Source organism: Ictalurus punctatus, chromosome 10 (genome assembly GCF_001660625.3).
Source record: "Ictalurus punctatus breed USDA103 chromosome 10, Coco_2.0, whole genome shotgun sequence".
NCBI classification, from domain to species: Eukaryota; Metazoa; Chordata; class Actinopteri; order Siluriformes; family Ictaluridae; genus Ictalurus; species Ictalurus punctatus.
In genome coordinates this window covers 1,894,323-1,917,303 of record NC_030425.2, presented here as the reverse complement: position 1 = coordinate 1,917,303, position 22,981 = coordinate 1,894,323, and the positions used below count along the sequence as shown (strand labels likewise).

At 38.1% G+C, this 22,981-nt stretch overlaps 1 protein-coding gene across 1 annotated transcript; it reads right to left on the bottom strand.

Annotated features, from left to right (window-relative positions):
* Positions 1–4,132: 4,132 nt before the first annotated feature.
* On the bottom strand, positions 4,133–7,760 carry LOC128633725 (uncharacterized). Its single transcript, XM_053683356.1, has 3 exons — positions 7,704–7,760; positions 5,047–7,618; positions 4,133–4,185 (listed from the first exon to the last, which is right to left on the bottom strand). Exons 2-3 carry the CDS (start codon positions 7,361–7,363, stop codon positions 4,133–4,135), a joined length of 2,370 nt encoding a protein of 789 aa, XP_053539331.1. The 5' UTR covers positions 7,364–7,618; positions 7,704–7,760.
* Between the last annotated feature and the right edge of the window lie 15,221 nt (positions 7,761–22,981).

Genomic DNA, 22,981 nt, shown 5'->3' with positions numbered 1-22,981 from the left:
ATTACGATGCAGAGTTTATCGCGCTGTACGTAGATGGTACGCAATATCCCGCAAAGCCGTTTCAGCCTGTTTTTCAGTCCGGTAACGTGGTCCGTGAATTCCATTCTTTAATTTTAGCATCAGGAAAACAGCTGAAAGATCAGGCACTGTCGATAAACAGAGAAGAGTACCTGAACGGATATACTTTATTCGCTTTCAACCTGAATCCCGATGACGATTGTGGGCAGCATTTGTCATTAATAAAATCAGGCAATATGCGATTGGAACTCAGATTTCGTCAACCACTTCCGATCACGGTGAACCTAATCGTGTACGCCAGTTTTGACAGCATTCTAGAAATAAACAATCGAAGAAACGTGCTCATCGATTACCAGTAACTCATGGATACCAGAGAACTAACGGAGGTTATGAGAAGTTGTCCTGACATAGATAAAATATTTCATGGCGTGATGGCCAGTGACGAGCTACCTACAAGTACTCTGAGAAAGTTTCCAGCTTTATTCATCGTAAACACACATCCGAGACACATACCGGGTGAGCACTGGCTAGCGTTATGCCTTAATGACGAAAACACAGGAGAATTTTTTGACTCGTACGGAAACCCTCCAGACTACGAACTCTTTCCTCGATCGATTCATTATTTTTTGACAAAGAACTGTTGCAAAAGAAAATATAACCCTGTACAAGTTCAAAACTTTACGTCGGTTTGCTGCGGGCAACACTGTGTGTTTTTTCTGTGTCACAAAGCTAAAGGTTATTCATTTAACCGTATTATGTCTATGTATAGCAAAGATTTAATTAGAAATGATAACACTGTTGTGTCATTCGTTAAAAAAATGTACCCTAGAGTAAATAAAAAGCATTCAATTACATGTGTACAATGTGTTAACTCTCTAGATATGTTTCATTTACATATGTAGTGGAATGTTAAATGACGATGCTTCACAAGAAAAAATGTTAAACAAAAAGTTATTTTATTGAAATAAAGGGTTAACATATCATAACATTCTTTGTCCCTCGTCATTTTCAAAAACCAAACCAGTCAGAACGGTTAAAAACGGGGGATTTGAAAACTGACTCAGAATCATAGTCTTTGCTTTTAGGTGGGGAAACAAGATGAGAGATATCTTTAGATCTTTTTATGTCAGATATTTTGCGTCGAACACCTCCATTAGGTATTGCTGAAAAGAGTATATTTAGGTTGGCTACTGTCTGTAAGAACTCTTTCCAACCTAAAGGCCTCCGTTCGTCGGATACTCGATGAGGGGCCGTGAGATTTTTTAGCAAGTCCACCATGTGAGATCCTTTGATAGTGTTTCCTTTAAAAATAAATTCACCGCTATCGTTCCACGCAGCCCCGGCTTTTAAAAGTTTTTCCATAACGTACGAAGCGTTTCTTTTGTTTCTAGCAGAAATGTTAGCGAGGACCTCTTGCACGATCTCGTCTTTGGGAGGTTCGGTCACCGCTGCTTCCGTTTTGCTTTCCGATATTTTAGGTAGAGACAGGGTCAATTGAGCGGTTTCCTGATCTCCTATTTTAACCAAGTTTAAAAAATTTTGCAGCACAGACGCGTAGAGTTTCGCCTTATCATATTCATTCAGATCAGTCCTTGATAAAATACCACGTATTGCATCGTCCAGGTTGTTTTCAACAGTCTTTCTTATGGTTTCCTTCTCCGCGGCGATGTTTCTAAGTTTATCGATCTGATGTTGAGGGACTAAATACATTTTCTCAGCAGTCTCCATGTTAATTGTTGCGGGACGCGATTAAGCTGCTTATAAAAGTAATGGCTACACTGAGCAAAGGCAGAAGAAATCCTCCGGATTGATTAATAACTTTCCTTTTTCTTTCAACGGAAGCTCTTTTATCAGCAAATAGTTTGATCCATTTTTTTTGTTTTTTTAAAACCCGATACTGTTTTGTCGTCAGTGGTATGTTTCCCCTGAGCACGTTTAAAGCTAGTTCACATATGCTCAGGATGAGATCTGTGGGCGCATCGCGTAATATATCCTTTCTCCTTCGGGATGGAGACCTGTGTAATGAATTCAGCAACGGGAGGGTTTTTTTCAATCGCTCAGACATTTGTTGTCGATACTTTAAAGTTTTTTCTTCTTCTTCGGAACATACACAACCGGTTTCTCCCCCGGAAACAACCCTGAACGGAGACGAAGTTCTTCTGGCGTTTGTGCTTTCAGGTCAACAAATAAATACCCGTAAGGTCTAGAGATGGCATCGAGAAAGCATTCTAAAAAATACTTGCTGTTACCCGGATACATCTGACGAGCCAGTATGCTGATCTGTAATTTATCTCTAGGGTTTTTAAAAAGAACCATGTAGTTGGTGTTCAGGTTGATTGTTCTACTGGTCTTTCCTTGAAAAAACAAGTTTTGAACGAGGTAGATGACGCTCAGATTTCTGTGGTGTGTGTATTTTGTAAAAGCCTTTTCTACTTCGTCATTTTTACTGGAGGATTCCATCAAGTCATTGATTACCAACAAGTTTTTTTTATTTGGAGGAAATAGTTCGTCATCACACAAAGAATCAGGGATTCCTTGAAGAAAATTTATTTTTATTCTGGTCAATAATTCATCGTACAGAGGCTGCCAACACGTATAACACCAGACAATGTTTTCCGGAACAACCGACATTGCCTCTTTACAGTTTTCCAACAGCATTTTGATAAAAAAAGATTTTCCACTATTACTCGGTCCACATACGATACATGAAAAGGGAAGTTGCATCCTAGCGTCAAAAGCAGTCACGTTCATATTTTCCTTTACAAAACACATCAACAGAAACTATATACACACATATACAAGAATAGTCTTAATATCCGTAAGGGAGAGTTGTAAAATCAGATAATAAAACACGCTTATCGTACACAACCCTGAACCTTTTCAACTGTGATTTGTTTCTCAAATGAAACCCCTTTTTATCTCTCATGATTTGGTTATGCGTGGTTACGAGATGACCTGTATGATCCGGATTTTTCACTCGCTCGTCCACCAGTTCTGTTAGTGATTTCAAATTGACAATTTCAGAATTGATACAATTTAAAGTAATGCCTTTAGCTTTCATGGTTGTTTTTCCTTTCATGGTTTTGTAACCGTAGGTTTTAGGACCTGCGCTTACAAATTCCACGATTTGATGGCCATCATCTAGTTCGCTGGTAAGACCACCCAAGTAATCGCTTAAGGGCAGCATCCAGTCACCTTCCTTACTTTTAAAAATGACGCAGTCTGTGTCTGTGTACAAACAACGCTGATCCAATCGATCCATCAAATTGTACAGCTCAAGCCTAGCGTACGCTGTAGTGAAAATGCCGATGAATACATTAGCGTTTAGCGGTTTAATCAATCTCTCGTCTGCGTAATGCCACTGTACCATCGCCACCTCCTCATTCAAAAAAGAGAACTGACTCACATTATAAATATCGGAGAACATGAACTGTAAAAACTCGGCAGGATCGCGAATTAAGGTCGTGTTTGATCTGTCTGGTCTTTGACACATCTTACCCCACAACAAATTTAGTGCGAGTTTAGCCACGGATCTTTTGGCAGGATTAACAGTGATAAATTTCGGATCCAACGTAATCCCTTCGTTCTCCTTATATTGGCGAATGTACTCACGTTTAGATGATTCATCAACGACCCAGGACGGATAACCTGAACTTTCCTGTTTGGTCTTGAGGAACATTTTAATATATCTCGTAAAAAGCTTATCAGACCTTTTAGGAAAGTGCCACACTTCAAAGACTTTTAGAATTTTGTAACCTTTTTCGATGGCTTTCTCAATTTCGATAGATGCCCATGTTCCGATAAGAGCTCTCTCCTGAGCCGTATGATCGCAATGTTTTAACTGATGTTCGGCACACGTTCTACATAGAGGAAAGAGGAGTTTGCTTTTTACACGAAATGGTAGAACAGGTGCCCACAGACCCCTAGGTGGTAATACCTTTGCTCTAATGATACCAAAGTAATATTTCAGAGGTTGAAAGTCACGATAAATGATGATAGGGTGATCGATCGGGTATGTCTTTGTCTTATTTACGAATGGGTAAAGCAAGGTAAAGTCGAAATAATCGATTCTCTCACCGGGTTGAGCTACATAATGCAAGTTTAACGCGTTTGTTCAACCGCCGTAAAGAGCATCTCGAGGGTTTAAATGCTCAGGAAAATCAAAGGCTTTTAGAAAATTTTGCACGAGATTGTCGTTTTTCTTCATTTCATTCCACTCGTGTTCCCACATCAGAGTGACTTGCAAATTGAGAGTGTCTTGCAAATTCTTAATTCTCTCCATCGATTTTTGACGGATATCTCCGAAGGTTGCGTTTGATTTGGTAAGAGGATGCGGGGTCATTGAGGGAAAACACTTTTCACAGCCGTGATAAAAACACCCAAGAAACTCAAAAACCTTACGGTTTTCCCCTTCCTCACAGTAACCATCTACGTAATAGGTACCGAACCTGACTTCGCCTTCGTTCAACGCGTGGCGAATGGGTAAGTTTTGCGTTTTTGAAACATATTCGAGCCATTGCATGGAAGGTGTTGAGAAAGATTTCTGAGTGGTGATGTAATTATCAAGCGGCGGAATAGCTAAAGTGTCTTTACGCAGGAAGTTGGTTCTAAAGATTTTCATGCACACAGATACGATCGTTATGCATTTAAAAGGATCGACCTTTGTACTATAGAGAATTTCTTGTCTGAAAGCTATACAACCCTTTCTCAAAATTTCTACATTGTTCACACAGTATTCCGCCATCTCTTTCTTGAAATCAAAGACTTTGTCAGAAACCGTTCTGTACCACTTAAAGAATTCTTCTCTATCCTTAGGCATCATGCCATCTACACCGTAAAAGTTAGGGTCAGGATACGGCCCTACGTAATCCTGATGTTCTACGGTGTTCCAGAAATGGGGAAGATAGCCTTTCTTGCTTTCCGAAAAACCCATGGCTTTTGGGATGCTACTCAATTTCATGGGTAAGAACGATAGACTATCAATGTAGGACTGACGAAACGCGGTATCGATGAAGCACAAAATTTTACCGCCTTGCGATATGATTTCGGGTGTGATTCCTTCTTTCACTAAATAGTTTAACAAAAGGTATGAATCGAACCCTCTAGCGTTATGGGCGATAAACTTGTATCCGTGGTATGCATTACACCGAAACTTTTTAAAGAAGGCACTGACGCAATCATCCCCTTCAGCCACCCACTCCTCTCCCTTAAAATCAATACAGCATATGAAATTAGCTACATGTGTTCCTGTTTCCTGCCTAGTCTCGAAATCGTAAAACACATAATCCGTATTTTCGCTTTCTTTCCTGGCCCTCTGTATAAAACATCTATGCTCGATATCCTCATCGAGTTTTTGGCCACAGAGTATGCATTTCGAATGGGCACATACGTGATTCTCACGATTAGAAGGATTATCCCTTATCACACGTTTACATTTACAGCAGTAGAATCCCGTTTCACACATAGAATATTCGCCTTTGTGCGATTGAATCTTTGCTTTGTGCCTCTCGAAACAGTATTGGGAGCTACACAGTCTCTGACACTCTGGACATTTAGTAACTTTCTTAGGGTGTTTGTAACAATCGGGGTCGTGACAAACGCTGCAGCTGTAAGCGCAGTTATGTTTCCATAAAACGTCAAACCCCGAATGGCAGAAATGACAAACATGACTCGTTCCTAAAAGTCCGGTGATACTTTTAACCCCATAATAGTGGTTGTCATGTAAAAACAAGTAAATGGTTTTTTCGTGGGGAGTCTTGCTAGTTTGAAAGAAAGAGTATCCGGCTTTGCTAGCAGAACAGTATACGATTACGATTTTACAATTCAAATGTCTCTCAAATCTCGGTACGTCAGCGAAGCTGACCGCGGTGTTTACGGATAATCCCACATCGTGTTGTAATTTTCTAGCGATTTGTTCGATTTGAAAATCATTTTTTTCACGATTCAAAAGTTGGCTAACACACAAGGCGAAGCACATGTTGTCTCTGTTGTGAAAAATGTATAGATGCTGCATTTTCTTCTGCAGGGTTTCTGATTTGAATATATGGCCTATTTTCCTTCTATTTCCACCACCCCGAAGTGGTCGGACGATTTGGACGACTATTTCAAGGGTATTATCGGTAAAAATTTCACGTTTACTCTGAATTGCATTTTCGAGCATGGTCAGAAAAGAACCTAAATCGATGACACCATTGTTTAATTGAACGCGTGATGAAACATTGATCGTATCACCTCTAATTTCAACGGTGACTACATCCTTGGCAGAAATTAAATTGTTAGCGATTTCAATCGCACTGTTTAAAATCTCTAAAACATAATTATAAAAATCTGCAAAGCTGTCACCGTTCGCGCTAGAAGAAAAATTCACTCTTCTCCTAATCTCAGTGTTGTTGAATCTTTCCCGATTAATTATTCTAATATTAGGTTCTAATCCATCACCTTCTTGCTCTACTTGGATATCGGGCAAGTTTTCCAATTGAGAATCTTGGGTATCGGGCGAATGTGTGTTTTCCATTTGAGAATCTTGGGTATTAGGTGAGTGTATGTTTTCCATTGGGCGGTTGCGTTCATTATCGTTTTCCGAATTTTGTGCAATATTGTCAGGGTTTTCAATTAAGTTAACAAGACCGTCATTTATCCTCATAAGACTTTGATTAAGTTCGTGTATCATATCATGAGAAGATAACGGACTAGGTTCCTGAGCGTTTTCTGGAGTCGAGACGATATTCTGAACGGGAGGTAATGACATATTTTCATTGATTTGATTCACCACGTCTATTAAACATGGATTTATCTGCAAAGATTCTCTTTGTTCGATTAGGTTATTTTGTAGCTCTAACAGACATTGATTTAATTCGAAAAATATGTCGTGCGACGTGACCGGCGTACTTGATACAGTTTGACTGGAATTTCGTCTGGGGTTTTCATTTTGAGTATTGTTCTGTTCTGACGATCTTAAATTTTCATTCAACTGATTGACTGCATCGATTAGATCAGGGTTTATTTGTACTGAATGACCGTGTTCATTTAGGTTATTATGTAACTCTAACAGACATTGATTTAATTCAGAAAATATATCATTCGGCGTCACCGTTGTGTTTGATACGACGTAATTTGGACTCTGATTAGGTCTCTCACTAATGACTTGGTGTGACGGAATTAAACTTTCGTTCAGCCGGTTGATCGCTTCAGTTAAACATGGGTTCATGGGTGTGTGCGAATCATTTGAAAAACTCTGGTTTCCGTCATAAAAGAAATCATGCGATAATGGAGAATTTTCGGTTCTCTTTTTTTTAATCTCCATATCCAAACTGCATTTCAGTCGTTTCTGCGCCATATCTATCATACAATTTTCTAATCAACTTTATGCTCACTGAGAGACATCTATTCACATTTTCAAGCGTGCTGTACAGTAAAGGGATAAAATCTGTACCTCGACCAGAATCAAGTGTATAATCAATCTGTCCAAAGTTTTCCAATAAATCAGTCTTTGCTTCGAAGAATTCACGCCACACTGCACAGATCTGTTGTAGTTCGATGTCTTGTTGAATGTCGGTTTCCGAGATGATTTCCTCTTGGTCTTCTATTGCATCACTCGTATCTATAAGTCACAGAACATGTGAAAGAGCTTTTATTTATTTATTTTTTGTGCTGTGTAAATAGAAGGTAAATATACAACAACTCACCTGAAATATCTCCGTCGTAATCACTGTTAGTCACGTTTCCCTCAAATTCTGAATCTGATACAAACAATGTTATATTCACGTATGAAAGACTTTTACAGCATGAAACATTCATAATTTTATGTTATGACTTACGCGTGGAACTCAGATTCAAAAGGTCATGAGTGGTTGTTTCGGGAATCTCATCATCAGAAATAATCACCAAGCTGTCTATAAAACAGTAAAACATACTTGTAATAACTTAACATTCTCATTTTAGATCACTACATAGATCTAAGAGACAAATTTTAATTACCTATACACTAGAATCAGATGAGCTTAACTCGGTCTTGCACTGTAATATAAATGTAATGAATATTTACATTTTAGATAAAGTATCGTACCAGATTACATAATGACGTACCAGATAAGGATGATGATTTTTGTACTCAGAATGATTAGTTCTAAGTTTATATCAATATCATTGCCTACTGGATAATTACATAAACATTGTATTTCAATTTATATTTAACTATTAATTGATTAAAATACAAATCTTTACCTGCCGAGAAATCCATGATGTCTGGAAGTAGTGAAGAACTGACTCTGGAAATTCGGTCGAACCTTTTCCGATGTTAAAACTTTCGAAGTGCTCGACTTTATAAACAGGTTCGTATGCATTCGAGTGTGTGTGTGTGTGGGGTGTGTTTGTGCTCGGGAATGCATCAGAACGGGGGTTTTACGTTGTTGACCTTTTGACCTAGGCCTGACTCGGAGTGCTTCATATTCTACGTGAAAGGAAAAGATCGTGTGTCCCGGGACCGAGAACTTGAAAAGCAAAACGGTTCCTTTTTCTGCATCGAAAAAAAACCCGGCTGTACATCCGTTTGACATTACCCAATATTGAATCTTTTCATGTTCTAACATTTTTTCTATTCTTCCCAAAAAAGGGTGAGCTTTTTTCGGCGCGTTAGGACAAACATCAGCCATGTTGTAAGATCGCACACGTTGTTCTAAGTACAGAGTATTATAAAACCTAGAGGGATGCTCGACTTTTATAAGCAGGTTCGTATGCATGCGTTTGTCTGTACGTGCACGTGTGTGTTTGTTTGTGTGTGTGTGTGTGTGTGTGTGTGTGATATTTTTGTTTGGATGTGGGATACACATGGCCATACCATGTATGGTAACGTTTCTGTCACGAATGGATGTGAACCAGATTTAACATAACTATATATATTTTTATGACCTACCACAGAGTGTTAGAAGGACCATGTGTACAACGTGTGTGGGGCGGAAAACACATGGCCGTACCAGATATGGTCACGAATGGATGGGAACCAGATTTAACATAACTATTCATATTTTTATGATCATGACCTTTGATCTAGATATAGAGAGTTAGAATGTGTATCTTTTTGACCTTTGACCTATACCTGTCAAAACTACGGTTACAATATATACCAACTATTTCTCTCTAATGTGCACAAAAATAATCTCATGTAAATTTGTTTTAGAGCAACATTGTCAACAGAAAATATAATGGTGACATGATATAATAGCAGACAATTTATGATGTGATAGCAACCACTCTCATACATTAATTGTATCTGATTTTTTTTTTAAAAGGATCAATTACTAATAATTGTAATTATTTTAAAAAATCTGCTACATTCTCATTACAAATATGAGTTTAAATATGCCCAACTAGTGTTTGTTGTTTGCATTGTTTGCATGTGTGAGCAGTAGTTGGTTAGAGTGGTTAGAGTGGATTTCATAGCTCATATGCAAGACGCTACTGAAATCAGGAAGCTGGCAATGTTCACACTGTTATTTCTTTTTTTCTTTATTTATTGATTGCTGCACTTTAGTGACATTCCCCCACATATTACTTTCAGAACATGAAAGTAACACAATATAGACAGTTGCTTGCTTATATTTCTGGTTCTCTCTCCAGTCGTGACTCACATGAACATCCTCCTGGTGCAGAGGTAATTTGGTAGAAATGAACACAAATTGTTCTCTGAAATTCTTTTGTTAGCGTGACCATAAGTCCTCTTTTTCAGACCTTAAAAAAGCGTCAGTGTATTTCTAAATGAGAGAAAATGTCCAGGATTTGGCTTTAGCTTCATTATGATGTGCTTATGGTCTAATACTGCATCATGTGTGCACATACTTGCATTACTTTAACCCCTCTCTGTAATTCCCGCATTCTTGCTCACCAATTGGTCGATTATAAATGGCTTGCAGCAACTATTGGCCAAATTCTGCCTCTTGACCATTAGCCTACTCTCAGCGAATGCGAGGAAGGTAAAGTGCTGTTGTGTACGACGTCAAACAGTTGCTTGACAATAACAGCAAATGACAGCTGTCCTGAGTCGAAACAATGCCCATGGCCATATAAGGTCATTCTTAATTTCATGGGACAGCAAATTTAAAGTTATACAAGCTGTACACTCACTACTTTACATTGTAGCAAAGTGTCATTTCTTCAATGTTGTCACATTAAAAGATATAATCAAATATTTACAAAAATGTGAGGGGTGTACTCACTTTTGTGAGATACTGTATATAAGCGTCTGCCAAATACCTAACCGTAGCCGTAACTTTAATATGATTTCACAAATTCTACTTTTGTCACCTATGCAGGATGAATTGCAATCAACCAAGGAGGAATGGAACAGACACTTGATACGTCCATCAACCAATGAACGTGTTCCCCATGTCATGCCTGAGGTCATATATACTATTCCAGAATTATATGACACAGTGGACTATTTGTGCCCAGTGTCAGAGGAAGAATGTATCAGGTGCGAAGGTGACTGCGTCCACCGCCGTGACATTGCTTGTGATGATGATGTATTCACCCTCTGCACCTACATAATGGTACAAAACAATCTCTGCATTCCTTTGGATGCATACACACTGCCATTGACCTGTACCTTTCCCTCTGAAAGGAACTGACTACACTATTAAACACCCCAGAGGATGGACACACAATACAGAATATAGACATAGTTTAATATCTATAGTTCCTTTTATAAACCTTTACACTGTCATTAGTATGCATTGCTTTGCCTGTTTATTTTAGTGAGTACACTTGACAGCAGGGTCCCTACCCACTCCCTATTTGTACAGTTAAATGTCTAGAGTTGCTTTTTCAAAGCTATACACTGTGACATTGGTACTCACTGTGTTGCTTGTTTGTTTCAATAGTTCTTATGCCTGTAGTTACTTTTACAAGGTGGCAATACTCCCTGCATTTGCTTGCTTATATGTAGGTCATGTGTGCATATTTAATTTATTTTATAAACCTATACAAAGCAGCAATGTTATTGACTGCCTTTACATACAGGGTCTGAATTTGCATGTTTGTCTAGCAAGAAGAAAGTAAACGTGATTCCTGCTGTGTCTCCACATAATACATACCATTACTTGCTTGTGAAATTGTACAACCATCTGTCCTTCTTAGTCAGGACATTTTTAAATGTCATTGTTCATGTCAGAGTCTGTCTTTATTACAGTATCTTGTGGGATAAGGTGTAAAGCACCTGATAAACAATGTTCAAAAATAATGGAAGTGTTTTTTTTATGAAAGCATATTAAATGTTGCCTGGTAATACACTCCTTTGCCTATAATTTCATAGACATGGCTTCATAGACCTGCTGCAACCATTTGTGCTTACAAATGGGTGTGAAGTGACTTTTTTTTTTTAACTGGCCATGTAGTGGCAGTTGAAGACATGAATATTAATAACTCTGACATCAGGAAGATTCAAATTCAAAATGACTGTTAAGTCTTCAAAGTTATCTTGCAAATTTGGTTTGTGAAATAACTCCTCTGGTCTTTTATCCCTGGACAGTTTGAAAAAGAAAATCATCTGTACACACAGCACAATTTTATTTATTTTTTGCAAAAAAAACCTGGAACAAGAACAAAGTGAGAACCATCACTCCTAAATATAACTAATTTATTGCTTTTAACATTTATAAACCTAGAAAAACACAAATATAAATATGCTGTCTCTCAGAAATTCCCCAGGCAGCCAGGCATCAAACCACCTACAATAGATAAGCACTTCCTGGTTTGGAGTTTTGAAGAGGCTCTCCATACATGGCATGGCGTCTACTGTCACTGCTGATTGCTTTACACTTTTATGTTACAAATCCAATACCTATACTGACTTCACTTAACCTCAGTTGTTATACTACTCACTTCCCTGACATTCTCGTCTAGATCATCGATGTGCCTACTAGACCCCATTCCTACTTATGCATCCACTGCCCTTATAAAATGAAACAAATTAAAGAGCCCATTGTATGCTCATTTTCAATGTTTATAATATTATTTGGGGCATCTACTAGAATAGTTTTACTTGCTTCAGTGCTCCCAAAACACAGTATCTTTCCTCATACTGTATATCTCAATCCACCCTATGTCTGAAACACTGTTAGTGGTCCTTTGCCCCGTGTCTTTAAAACCCCACCTCTGATGAGCCCAGTGTGCTCTGATTGGTCGGCTCACCCTAATAGTGTTAAGAGATTGCATCATCATGTCACGGAAGAAGTGGAAGGAAAGACGTTTCAGGCAACTGAGAAAAATAGTTTTTGTCGGAGAGAGCTACACCCTCTGGAGTTTCCTTTGGCTTTGTAACTGTGTAGACCGTTTGCATGTGACAAGATCTATAACACACTAAAGGTAAGGGAAAAAGATGGAAAAGCATACTATGAGCCCTTTAAAATACTTAAAAATCCCAGATATGTACCACAATTGTCAAATATCAGTGATCAAACCATCTCTCAAAAAAACCCAACCTCGATCCTTATAACCTGGCAAATTACAGGCCTATATCCAACCTCCCTTTTATATGCATCGTACCATCTTTTATGTTTCATGGACTCATGCATGTCATCTATATATGCCACATGTATGACAATATGTTTTATCCTAATATCCCCTCTATCTCTCTACCAAGCTGGCCACAAGCAGATGGGTTTCCCAATCAAATTCATAAAATGTAATTTTGACTTAAACTCACACCAGTCACTTACCACTAAATAATGTCCATGACCCACACATTTGCATCAAGAACGTTAATGAACTCTTCAGCCAACTCTGGGTATGACGCATAGTTGTTTGGGACTTCCAACAAACAGCCGCACGTGTGGGCCTGGGGTGTTCCAGTAAACATACTCTCCGGCTCCATGAATCGGACCTGGATATTCTGGGCAACTAGGAGGTCTGCACCTGTTGAAGACATGTGGCTATTTAAATGGTAGGGATTTAGTCCATTTTTACTGAAGGTTTCAGTCGGCTAAAAAAATTTTGTTTAAAGTTTTTAATCATACCAGTGCCAACCTCAGTTCACTTGGAACCTGAACAGAACTCCGACCAGGGGACTTGTTAAGCAAAGTAATTCTTATGCATCAACTACATTACTGGCATTACTACTGGTGACTTACCAGACAGAGTAAATGGAAATTCAAAACTTCATAACTGGACAAGCACTCGCACCGTTAATGAAGGTCTCAAACACAAATTTTGGCTAACAAGAAAGCCTGGGAAGCTAACGGTTGGGTAAAGCACAATAAAGACAGCGTTACACAACGAAAGCTGTGAAACATCCAATTCAAAACACAACATAGCATTAAATCTACGTTTAAACCTTGTTAAATTGGACTTACCAGGCAGATGTACGCCATCGAAAAGTCCTATGGTCTCTTGCTCTCTGCAGAAAGAAGTGAAGAAGGAAGCGTGGCACAGATTACTAAACTGAGGGAACGGGTCGCTAAACTGAGGGAACTGATTACTAAACTGAGGGAACGGGTCGCTAACTAGCAGGACTCAAACCCCACATGAAAGCAAAATGAACAGACTAAAAATCTAAGAAACAAAATGTTTACCTACAAAAGCTCAATATTTTAAAGAGTTCCTATTTGATTGCTCATATCATTACAATATTACAAAATAACAACTGTGACAGTAGGAAGTAAATAATTAACAACATAAAATTACCCGTAAACCATCAAATGGCCATCTTGACTTCGGTCAGTGGCATTAATGAAAAAAAAAAGCAATGCAAATTCAAACAATTTTCACACCGTCTGATATAAAAGTAAGCTTTCTGTGTACGAGTGTATGAAATAACACAAAAATAGCTTCCAATATCACCTCTTTGAAATAAGATAGACTAACCTAAATGAAATTCTAAACTGGTATGGCCAGTACAACATATAACATCCTCTATCTTTAGACCATTCAGATACAGTAGAATGGCACAAAACAAACAAAGATGAATGTTTGTGTTTTTATTAAGCTTCACAGAATGTAACAACAAAACAAAAACTTTTTGGTGTCAGTTGTCACGTTTCGTGACGTAACGGAGATATGACAGATGCAAGTGCAGTATGAACAGTTTTATTTAGGAGAGACACAGGCAGGAAAATCCAAATCGTAATCCGGCTGCTTAAAGGGGAACTCGTGACATCAGTCAATTATTCTTCTATTTTAAAACTGCCAATAGCAGCTTTTTGCTGTGATGTCAAATAAGTCAAATTCTCATTAACAAAGAAAATTGACATAGGGGGAAAAAAACAAAAAACACATGCTACAAACATCACCATAAAAATATATATAATAAACACTGTGGCCAAAATAAAAGTTTCACTCCGTATGTGCTGTATAAGTAAGCTTTCTGTATATGGGTGTGTGAAATAAAGAAATAATGGTCCTTAATCCAAGAGGCAAACACTGGAAACTACCTTGTGCCCACCTGCCATAACATGGATACAGCTCACTCAGAGTCGGTTTCTGAGAACTTGTGCTTTCTTTGAAAGTGTGCTGCCCGCCAGCTCCATGAACATTTTCTGCAGTACCTCAAAAGTATATTTCAGTTCAGTTGGGTAGGTGAGGTTCAAAGCATACATTAGTCCAAATAACATTGCAGCAGCTAATGCAAAGTTATACAAATCTTGTAAGATCATCTGGCCCTCAAGGACAATCCCGATGTCCTCTGGTCTGTCACAGGCATCACCTGTGTTTGGGTACACTGTGGTCTCCTCAATGGATCCTTGAATAAAGGCTTCCTCTGCAGCCTAGAGAATGCACATTCACAAAATTAGATTCAACAGAACACTGGGCACTGCTCTGGGAATATTATACAGAATGTAATTTAAGTCATTTAACAATGAGAAACGTAAACTTGTATATAATGAGAACCAGATAATGTCAACAAAGATTACGGATTACTGTTTCCAGGATTGTGATGGTAGGCCTACAATTTTAGAGCAAAGTTATACAATAGCGGCTCCCTACAACAAAAGGGTAATTAAATTGGATATTTAGGTGAATGTCTGATTGTATTTTGTCACCTCTGTTAGAGGCAACAACTAGTTTGTTAGTAGATCCTTAAAAAATAATCTGCAACTATTTTGCTAATCGATTAATAGTTGCAATGATTTTACAGGGCTCCAGGCAAAAAAAAACAAACTAAAATATTTAGGCACCAAATCCAATTTTCAGGAGCCAAAATATAGTGATGTCATATGATGATATCATTGTTAAACGGCTACCTCACACTGCCTTTTCTTTCCCCTCTGTACTGTCTGCCTTTGTTTACTCTGCCTCCCATAGTTTACACAATGTATTCTTCACATACACAACATGTGCAATGTTCAGTATATCATAATATATATATTTTATTATTCACATATACATTACAGCAAAGTGAAATTCTTTTCCCAGGTTGTTAGAAAGCTGGAGCAGAGAGGGTTAAGAGCCTTACTCAAGGGCCCAACAGGTGCAGCTTGAACCCCCAGCCTTCTGATCAGTAACCCAGAGCCTTAACCACCAAGCCACCACTGCCCATCTGAATCAAGAGCCTGGATTAGTAACAAGAGCCTGGACTAGTAATGGACTAGTATCCAATAAACACCACCAACTATGTGCTTCTTTCGAGAGGTCCCTAGGGGATTACAGGTCTCAAAATCATCCACATACAGACACAGTGATATTCGTAACTCATCAGAATTCAAGAGGCAGTTTTCCTTAAAATGCCAACCATCTTTAAGGGACCAGTGTTCATAAAATGGGTCTTCCTTTCCTCTATGACTTTCAAGTACATAAAACTACTGGAGTGATAAATATTTTGGAGAAACACTTTTATTTCCTGAATATATATATATATATATATATATATATATATATATATATATATATATATATATATATATATATATATATATATATATATATAATATCTGAAACAACCAAAAGGTCAGTTTAAAATGACTTTAATTAAGACTTTTGGGTTAAACGCACCAAATCCACAGATGCAGATTATTTAAAGAAAGCAGTCATCAAAATCTTAGACTTAAGAAACACATGGGAATGCAACCATCTAAGTAAAAAATTATTATATATTGCCTTTGAATAATACTTATAATCACATACATTTTACTTGTAAAAAAAAAAAAAAAAAAAGTATACTAAATTTTCAATTAATTAATTTATTTCCACCAAATAACTGAATTTCCCACACTACTGTATAGCTTCTGAGATAGCACATCCAAATGTTCACTGAAACACCTATAATTAAGTTACTGAATAGTTACAATAGTTACTTAGTTACAAAAATAAAATAGATCAATTAAAAGATCTAATTCAAAGCAAAGTCAGTCTGGAGGAGAACGGTGAGTCTTGACAGGAGGAACATGAGATATCTATACAGCAACAAATTTAAAGCTTTTTTTTATATAAAAAGAAAAGACATTAAAATACAAACTGGTCTGTGTCTTTTCAATAGTAAAATTTACTATAAACACAGTCTACAAATTAATCAATAATTTTTTTGTGTTCAAAAGCTATACAGCCCAGCCTGCCCAATTGAAGTTTCTTTGTTTTGTGGCAGCAGGCATGCACTGTTACTTTCACTGGGAAGTAGTGATGTGTCGTTCATGAACGATTGTTCATTTTGAACAAATCTTTAATATGATTCAGGAACAACGAGTTGTCTCAGAGAGCGATTCGTTAATTTTTTACCACGCATGCGCTGTAACATGAACAGGAAACAGAAATGATGAAGTCTCAAGACGTGAATTAATCATTTCTGTTTCCGGGGGGAACCGACGTGACAAGTGTGACGTGACAAAAGAACGACTCGGATCAGAAGGTGAAGTGAACTAACACAGTTGTTTTCAAAGTGGGGGCCTCAACAATTTGGTGTGAAAAATAAATAAATACATGATTTTTTCTTTCTCACTCTCAGACAACCACACGCGCACACAATCAATTCCTATTGTCATGTAATGTAAAGATGTAAGATGGAATTATTAATGAAAAAAAGGGGGATATATTGCGAAGTTTGTATTTTTAATGTGTTTTAAAGACATCTTGCAAAAGGGGGGGCCTCAGTCAAATGTTAATGCCATTTGCGGGGCCTTGCCATGGAAAAGTTTGGGAACCACTGAACTAATAGGCTGCAAAGACTGAAGACCCAGCTAAGCTATTAATTAATCAGTTCTGTTTCTCATAATTCGGCCAAGGTTGCATTAGCCTATAGTTTATGTTTTAGTTTATTGAGTACTAGTTGTGTTGGGGGAATTTAACATGTAACACTTTAATTATTTTCTGCTGAAATTAACAGAATGACTCGAAAATATATTTGTTAATTTTGCTGAACGAGTCAGTAAAATCATCCGAACTTCCCATCACCACTGAAAAGGAGCTAAAGCCTTCTCAAAAACTCGTTAAACAGCGCTAGATTAATTATTCATGACGTCTTCGCTTTGTATTTTTATTCTGCCTAGTATCTGTCCTTTACATCTATTTGCTTCTCTCCTAATCTCTGTGCATAAATACTGCATTTTAATACACCCAAAGTCCCGATAAAAGCTGTTCACATTGACATACTTCTATGTTTCTGGACGAGTATGAAGAGTTGGTTTGATGCCACTGACAAAGAAATGATCATTCTATAATTTTAATGGTAGTTGTATTTGAACAGTGAGAGACAGAATAACAACAAAAAAATCCAGAAAAACGCATGTCAAAAATGTTATAAATTGATTTGCATTTTAATGAGGGAAATAAGTATTTGACCCCCTCTGCAAAACATGACCTAGTACTTGGTTTAAAAACCCTTGTTGGCAATCACAGAGGTCAGACGTTTCTTGTAGTTGGCCACCAGGTTTGCACACATCTCAGGAGGGATTTTGTCCCACTCCTCTTTGCAGATCTTCTCCAAGTCATTAAGGTTTGGAGGCTGACGTTTGGCAACTCGAACCTTCAGCTCCCTCCACAGATTTTCTATGGGATTAAGTCTGGAGACTGGCTAGGCCACTCCAGGACCTTAATGTGCTTCTTCTTGAGCCACTCCTTTGTTGCCTTGGCCGTGTGTTTTGGGTCATTGTCATGCTGGAATACCCATCCACGACCCATTTTCAATGCCCTGTCTGAGGGAAGGAGGTTTTCACCCAAGATTTGACGGTACATGGCCCCGTCCATCGTCCCTTTGATGCGGTGAAGTTGTCCTGTCCCCTTAGCAGAAAAACACCCCCAAAGCATAATGTTTCCACCTCCATGTTTGACGGTGGGGATGGTGTTCCAGGGGTCATAGGCAGCATTCCTCCTCCTCCAAACACGGCGAGTTGAGTTGATGCCAAAGAGCTCCATTTTGGTCTCATCTGACCTCAACACTTTCACCCAGTTGTCCTCTGAATCATTCAGATGTTCAGTGGCAGACTTCAGTGGGCATGTATATGTGCTTTCTTGAGCAGGGGGACCTTGCACGCGCTGCAGGATTTCAGTCCTTCACGGCGTAGTGTGTTACCAATTGTTTTCTTGGTGACTATGGTCCCAGCTGCCTTGAGATCATTGACAAGATCCTCCCGTGTAGTTCTGGGCTGATTCCTCACTGTTCTCATGATCGTTGCAACTCCACGAGGTGAGATCTTGCATGGAGCCCCAGGCCGAGGGAGATCGACAGTTCTTTTGTGCTTCTTCCATTTGCGAATAATCGCACCAACTGTTGTCCCCTTCTCACCAAGCTGCTTGGCAATGGTCTTGTAGCCCATTCCAGACTTGTGTAGGTCTACAGTCTTGTCCCTGACATCCTTGGAGAGCTCTTTGGTCTTGGCCATGGTGGAGAGTTTGGAATCTGATTGATTGATTGCTTCTGTGGACAGGTGTCTTTTATACAGGTAACAAACTGATATTAGGAGCACTCCCTTTAACAGTGTGCTCCTAATCTCAGCTCGTTACCTGTATAAAAGGCACCTGGGAGCCAGAAATCTTTCTGATTGAGAGGGGGTCAAATACTTTTTTCCCTCATTAAAATGCAAATTAATTTATAAAATTTTTGACATGCGTTTTTCTGGATTTTTTTGTTGTTATTCTGTCTCTCACTGTTCAAATACAACTACCATTAAAATTATAGACTGATCATTTCTTTGTCAGTGGGCAAACGTACAAAATCAGCAGGGGATCAAATACTTTTTTCCCTCACTGTATTCAAGGGGCTACTCTCTGTTTCTCACAAGCATTTTATTTTCAAGTTTTAATTACCTTCACAGTGTAGCACTCCATACCCACAACTACCTTCCCAAAGCAAGAGACGAAATGGCAGACTGTGGTGCAGTCGGTTTTCCCTCGCGAATCCTGCGTGCATTCCTAAGGTGAGGAGTTTCCAGAGAAAACTTAACTACGTTATTGCATTTCAACATGACTAGTTCTAAAAGCTTGAACATCTTCCAACAAAGCGGGGCTTAGCGGTTAAGGCTTTGGGTTACTGATCAGAAGGTCAGAGGTTCAAGCCTCAGCACTGCCAAGCTGGCACTGTTGGGCCCTTGAGCAAGGCCCTTAACCCTCTCTGCTCTAGGGGTGCTGTATCATGACTGACCCTGCACTCTGACCCCAGCTTCCTGACAGGCTGGGGCATGCAAAGAGAACAATTTCATTGTGCTCTACTGTATGTGTGACCAATAAAAACTCTTATCTTTCAACAATGCATGAATGGTGTGAGACTAAAATATATTTAGATGAGAAATATAAATGAGTCGTGTAAGAAATACGAACTGCGTATTTGCGAATTCACCAATCTCCCCATTGCCCTTTTTTCAGTGTGTGAAGTGCTCTACTATAACACTTTTCACATCTTTATGACATAATATGATACAACAATATGTTTCTGATGTGAAATACATATTATATGTAAAAATGTATATAATATGATTGTTTACATTCAAATCCATAATATGATAATAAAGTATGAAAAGTGAGAATTTAAGTGTAGAAAGTCAGTTATCATTAAACATGCCCTGTCACTATGTTTTTTCCTCAGTCCCTTCAGGCACTGAAAATGCTTTACAACGAGTTTCAAGCCTCAAATCTCAGTTGATAATGTTAAAATTGAAAATGGTTCCTTCTCTGATCACAAGCCCATTGTTTTTAAGCTCTGCCGTTGTGACTAGGCCTTTAGCCTATTACTCCCTGTTAGATTTCCATGTATCCCAGGAATCTCAGATTATGCCTGTCAGATCTTCCGTCACGCCTTCCAGCCTGTTCTACAATTACTTCTATTAACTTTTAGTTCTGTGAGCTAGAAAGTGTGATTTGCCTCAGAGCGTTTCAGATCGATCTGGGGAGCCTAAGTGAACACACACGGACACATGCATGCTCAAATAGACATCCAAGTTTATTCATGCAAACCAAGAGTATTTATACACATTGATAACAAGCAATGCGTGGACGGTTTCTGCTGATCCAGGTGTCAGACAGATTTAAACATAACACACAGCACATAGTCATAATACAAAATAAGTCCTGTGTCATGTTGACATGGAAATACATGTGTATTTCAAGGATATAGCTATAATCAAGGATAGCAATTGATCAGCTTATTCAAAGAGGTAAGTAAATGAATACATTCATCATAGGTATTGATTGCAGTTCATAATATGAGAGTTTATGATATAAGAGAATTTCCTTTCACTCCCATTTTGGGTGTCACATGTACCATGGAAATGGTTTTGGACCTCAATTTCTCATGGACGTTCTCGTTGTGGTTGCTGGGACTACGGTTGCTGCGATGGCCTTAGGAATGCTATTACAACATACAGTTTTGCACTCAACTCTCCTTTAGTGAACAGTGGACTAGTTCAACAAAACAGACTTCATATAAAACCATAATGAACTCTCCTTTACTTTCACACTATCCATTGTTACCCAGATGAGGACAGGTTCAGTATTTTCCCCTAACTGAAAATGTCGTGGATACAATCAACCTTTTTATCCTAAGTCAAAAACTTCAAAGACAGAGAGTTTAGTAGATGTCAAAAAGTAAATAAACTTTATTGAAAACCAATAAAGTGTGACAGTCTGCAGAAAGTCCGAATTATGCAAGCACACACAGCATTTTATATACCTTCCTCCACAGTGTATCCATCTTAGGCGGGGTTTTGCCTTTCCTCATTAAAAACAGACCACTCTTCTTTGCTACAATTAAATATTCATGTCTATATGTTATCTTATATTTGTGGAGCATGCGCAGTTAGTTGCTTTTTCTCAACACGATTTCACGAGGTCATGGTTTCTTTTTTTTCTTAAAAAGGTTTCACACAGGTTTGTGTGTCCTGACCTTGAATCCACACTCCCTTTTAGGCCTCATTCTAAGTTGTTAATTGGTATCTGGCCTAAAAGTTATCTGCTTCTGTGGAGGAAGACACAGGCTGGTACAGAAAGAACAATTATTGTACAGTAAGACACAGAGTTCATCCAACTCAATACACACTCAGAATATAACTCAATCAAACGTTGTTCTATGGATTTAGATTATGCTTCTAACTATTGATTATACATATAGATTATATTTTTTTAACTAATATTGATTATTCGATTATGCTTCAGTAATAATTCTAAATGTTGGTTACATATTGAGTGCACTTCATTAACATATCCAAAAGTTAGTTGCACATATTGATTACACTTCATAGATATTTTCTATAAAAAATAACGTCTTTAGATTTTGAATATAATTTAATTTTTAAAAATATTTCAGTGAAAAATTCAAATTAAGTTTTTCAGCCCTGTTGACAACCCCAGTCTGTGTCAGATGCGGGGCTCAGATAGCTTCTCCACACACAGAGCAGACAGTGACAGGTGAAGATAACATGTTAATCGAGGCTATATTCCAATGTTTGAATATTCCTAAGATTTAAAAGTTCACTGCTCTTTCAAAGGGTGTACTTATAATATTATACTATCACTGTATCAGTGACATGGAAATGGTCTTAAAATGACCATATATCATTTACCACAATTATTTCTGGGACAATATATCGTCCAACGAAAGTAGTTATCGTCACAGGTCTACATGTGATTATGCTTTTATACCACCTCAAATGCAAGGGAACAGTATATTCTAAGAATCCTGTAGTCCTGCCACATCCAAATACAATGTTGGCGTGTCAGATGAAGTCTCAAACCGCACGATCCTTCTCAAATTGTACGATCCTTCATATGCTGTCACGCACTTCGTCGATGTGTTTACAGTGTTCAATCCCCCAAAGTATTATGGTAAGAAACAATTTCATGATCATTTAATCACCATTAAGCACAGTGCAGTGCAGTGCAGCCCCTGTAATTAAGAGTGATATGTAATATCTTATAATTTTTTTCATAACACTACAGCTATTTTATTTTATAACAGGCCTACTATAATTATACTCTGAGTCTGAATTAAATCTGACAGCTGCCAAAGAATTAAGCAGATACATCCCAGCAACCACTACCATACATTCACAGACAACACAATTAGGAGCTAAAATAATAAACTGATGAATAATACTACAACATATACATTATCTATTCAAATTATTACATTTGTTATATACAGGCATATAGACAGAGACCACAAGCTTGTGAGATTGAGGATGGTTTTTAATGGCTGCGTGGATGGATTTAGCTGAACAATCGTTATACATATATTGTCTGAACAACAACAAAGCTGCAAGTGTACGACAAATCTTTCATGACGGAGTAGCTCATTTTGGCTTGTCATCAAGAATTCATTGGAAACACAGTATGAAGTACACAGGGGTCACTTGGTAAATGTTAGTGAGATAGGTGTTAAACCATGTCAGAACAATCAAAGAATTGAGAGACTGTGGGGTGAACTTACTTAATCATGTAACATTCCACTTTAGAAACCTATTTACATTTGTGGAAAACCATGGTGTTCTTGATTCAACCACTGAGCTCCATATGTTTTGCTTATCCTACACCATACATTTAATTGCTAGTGGTTCAA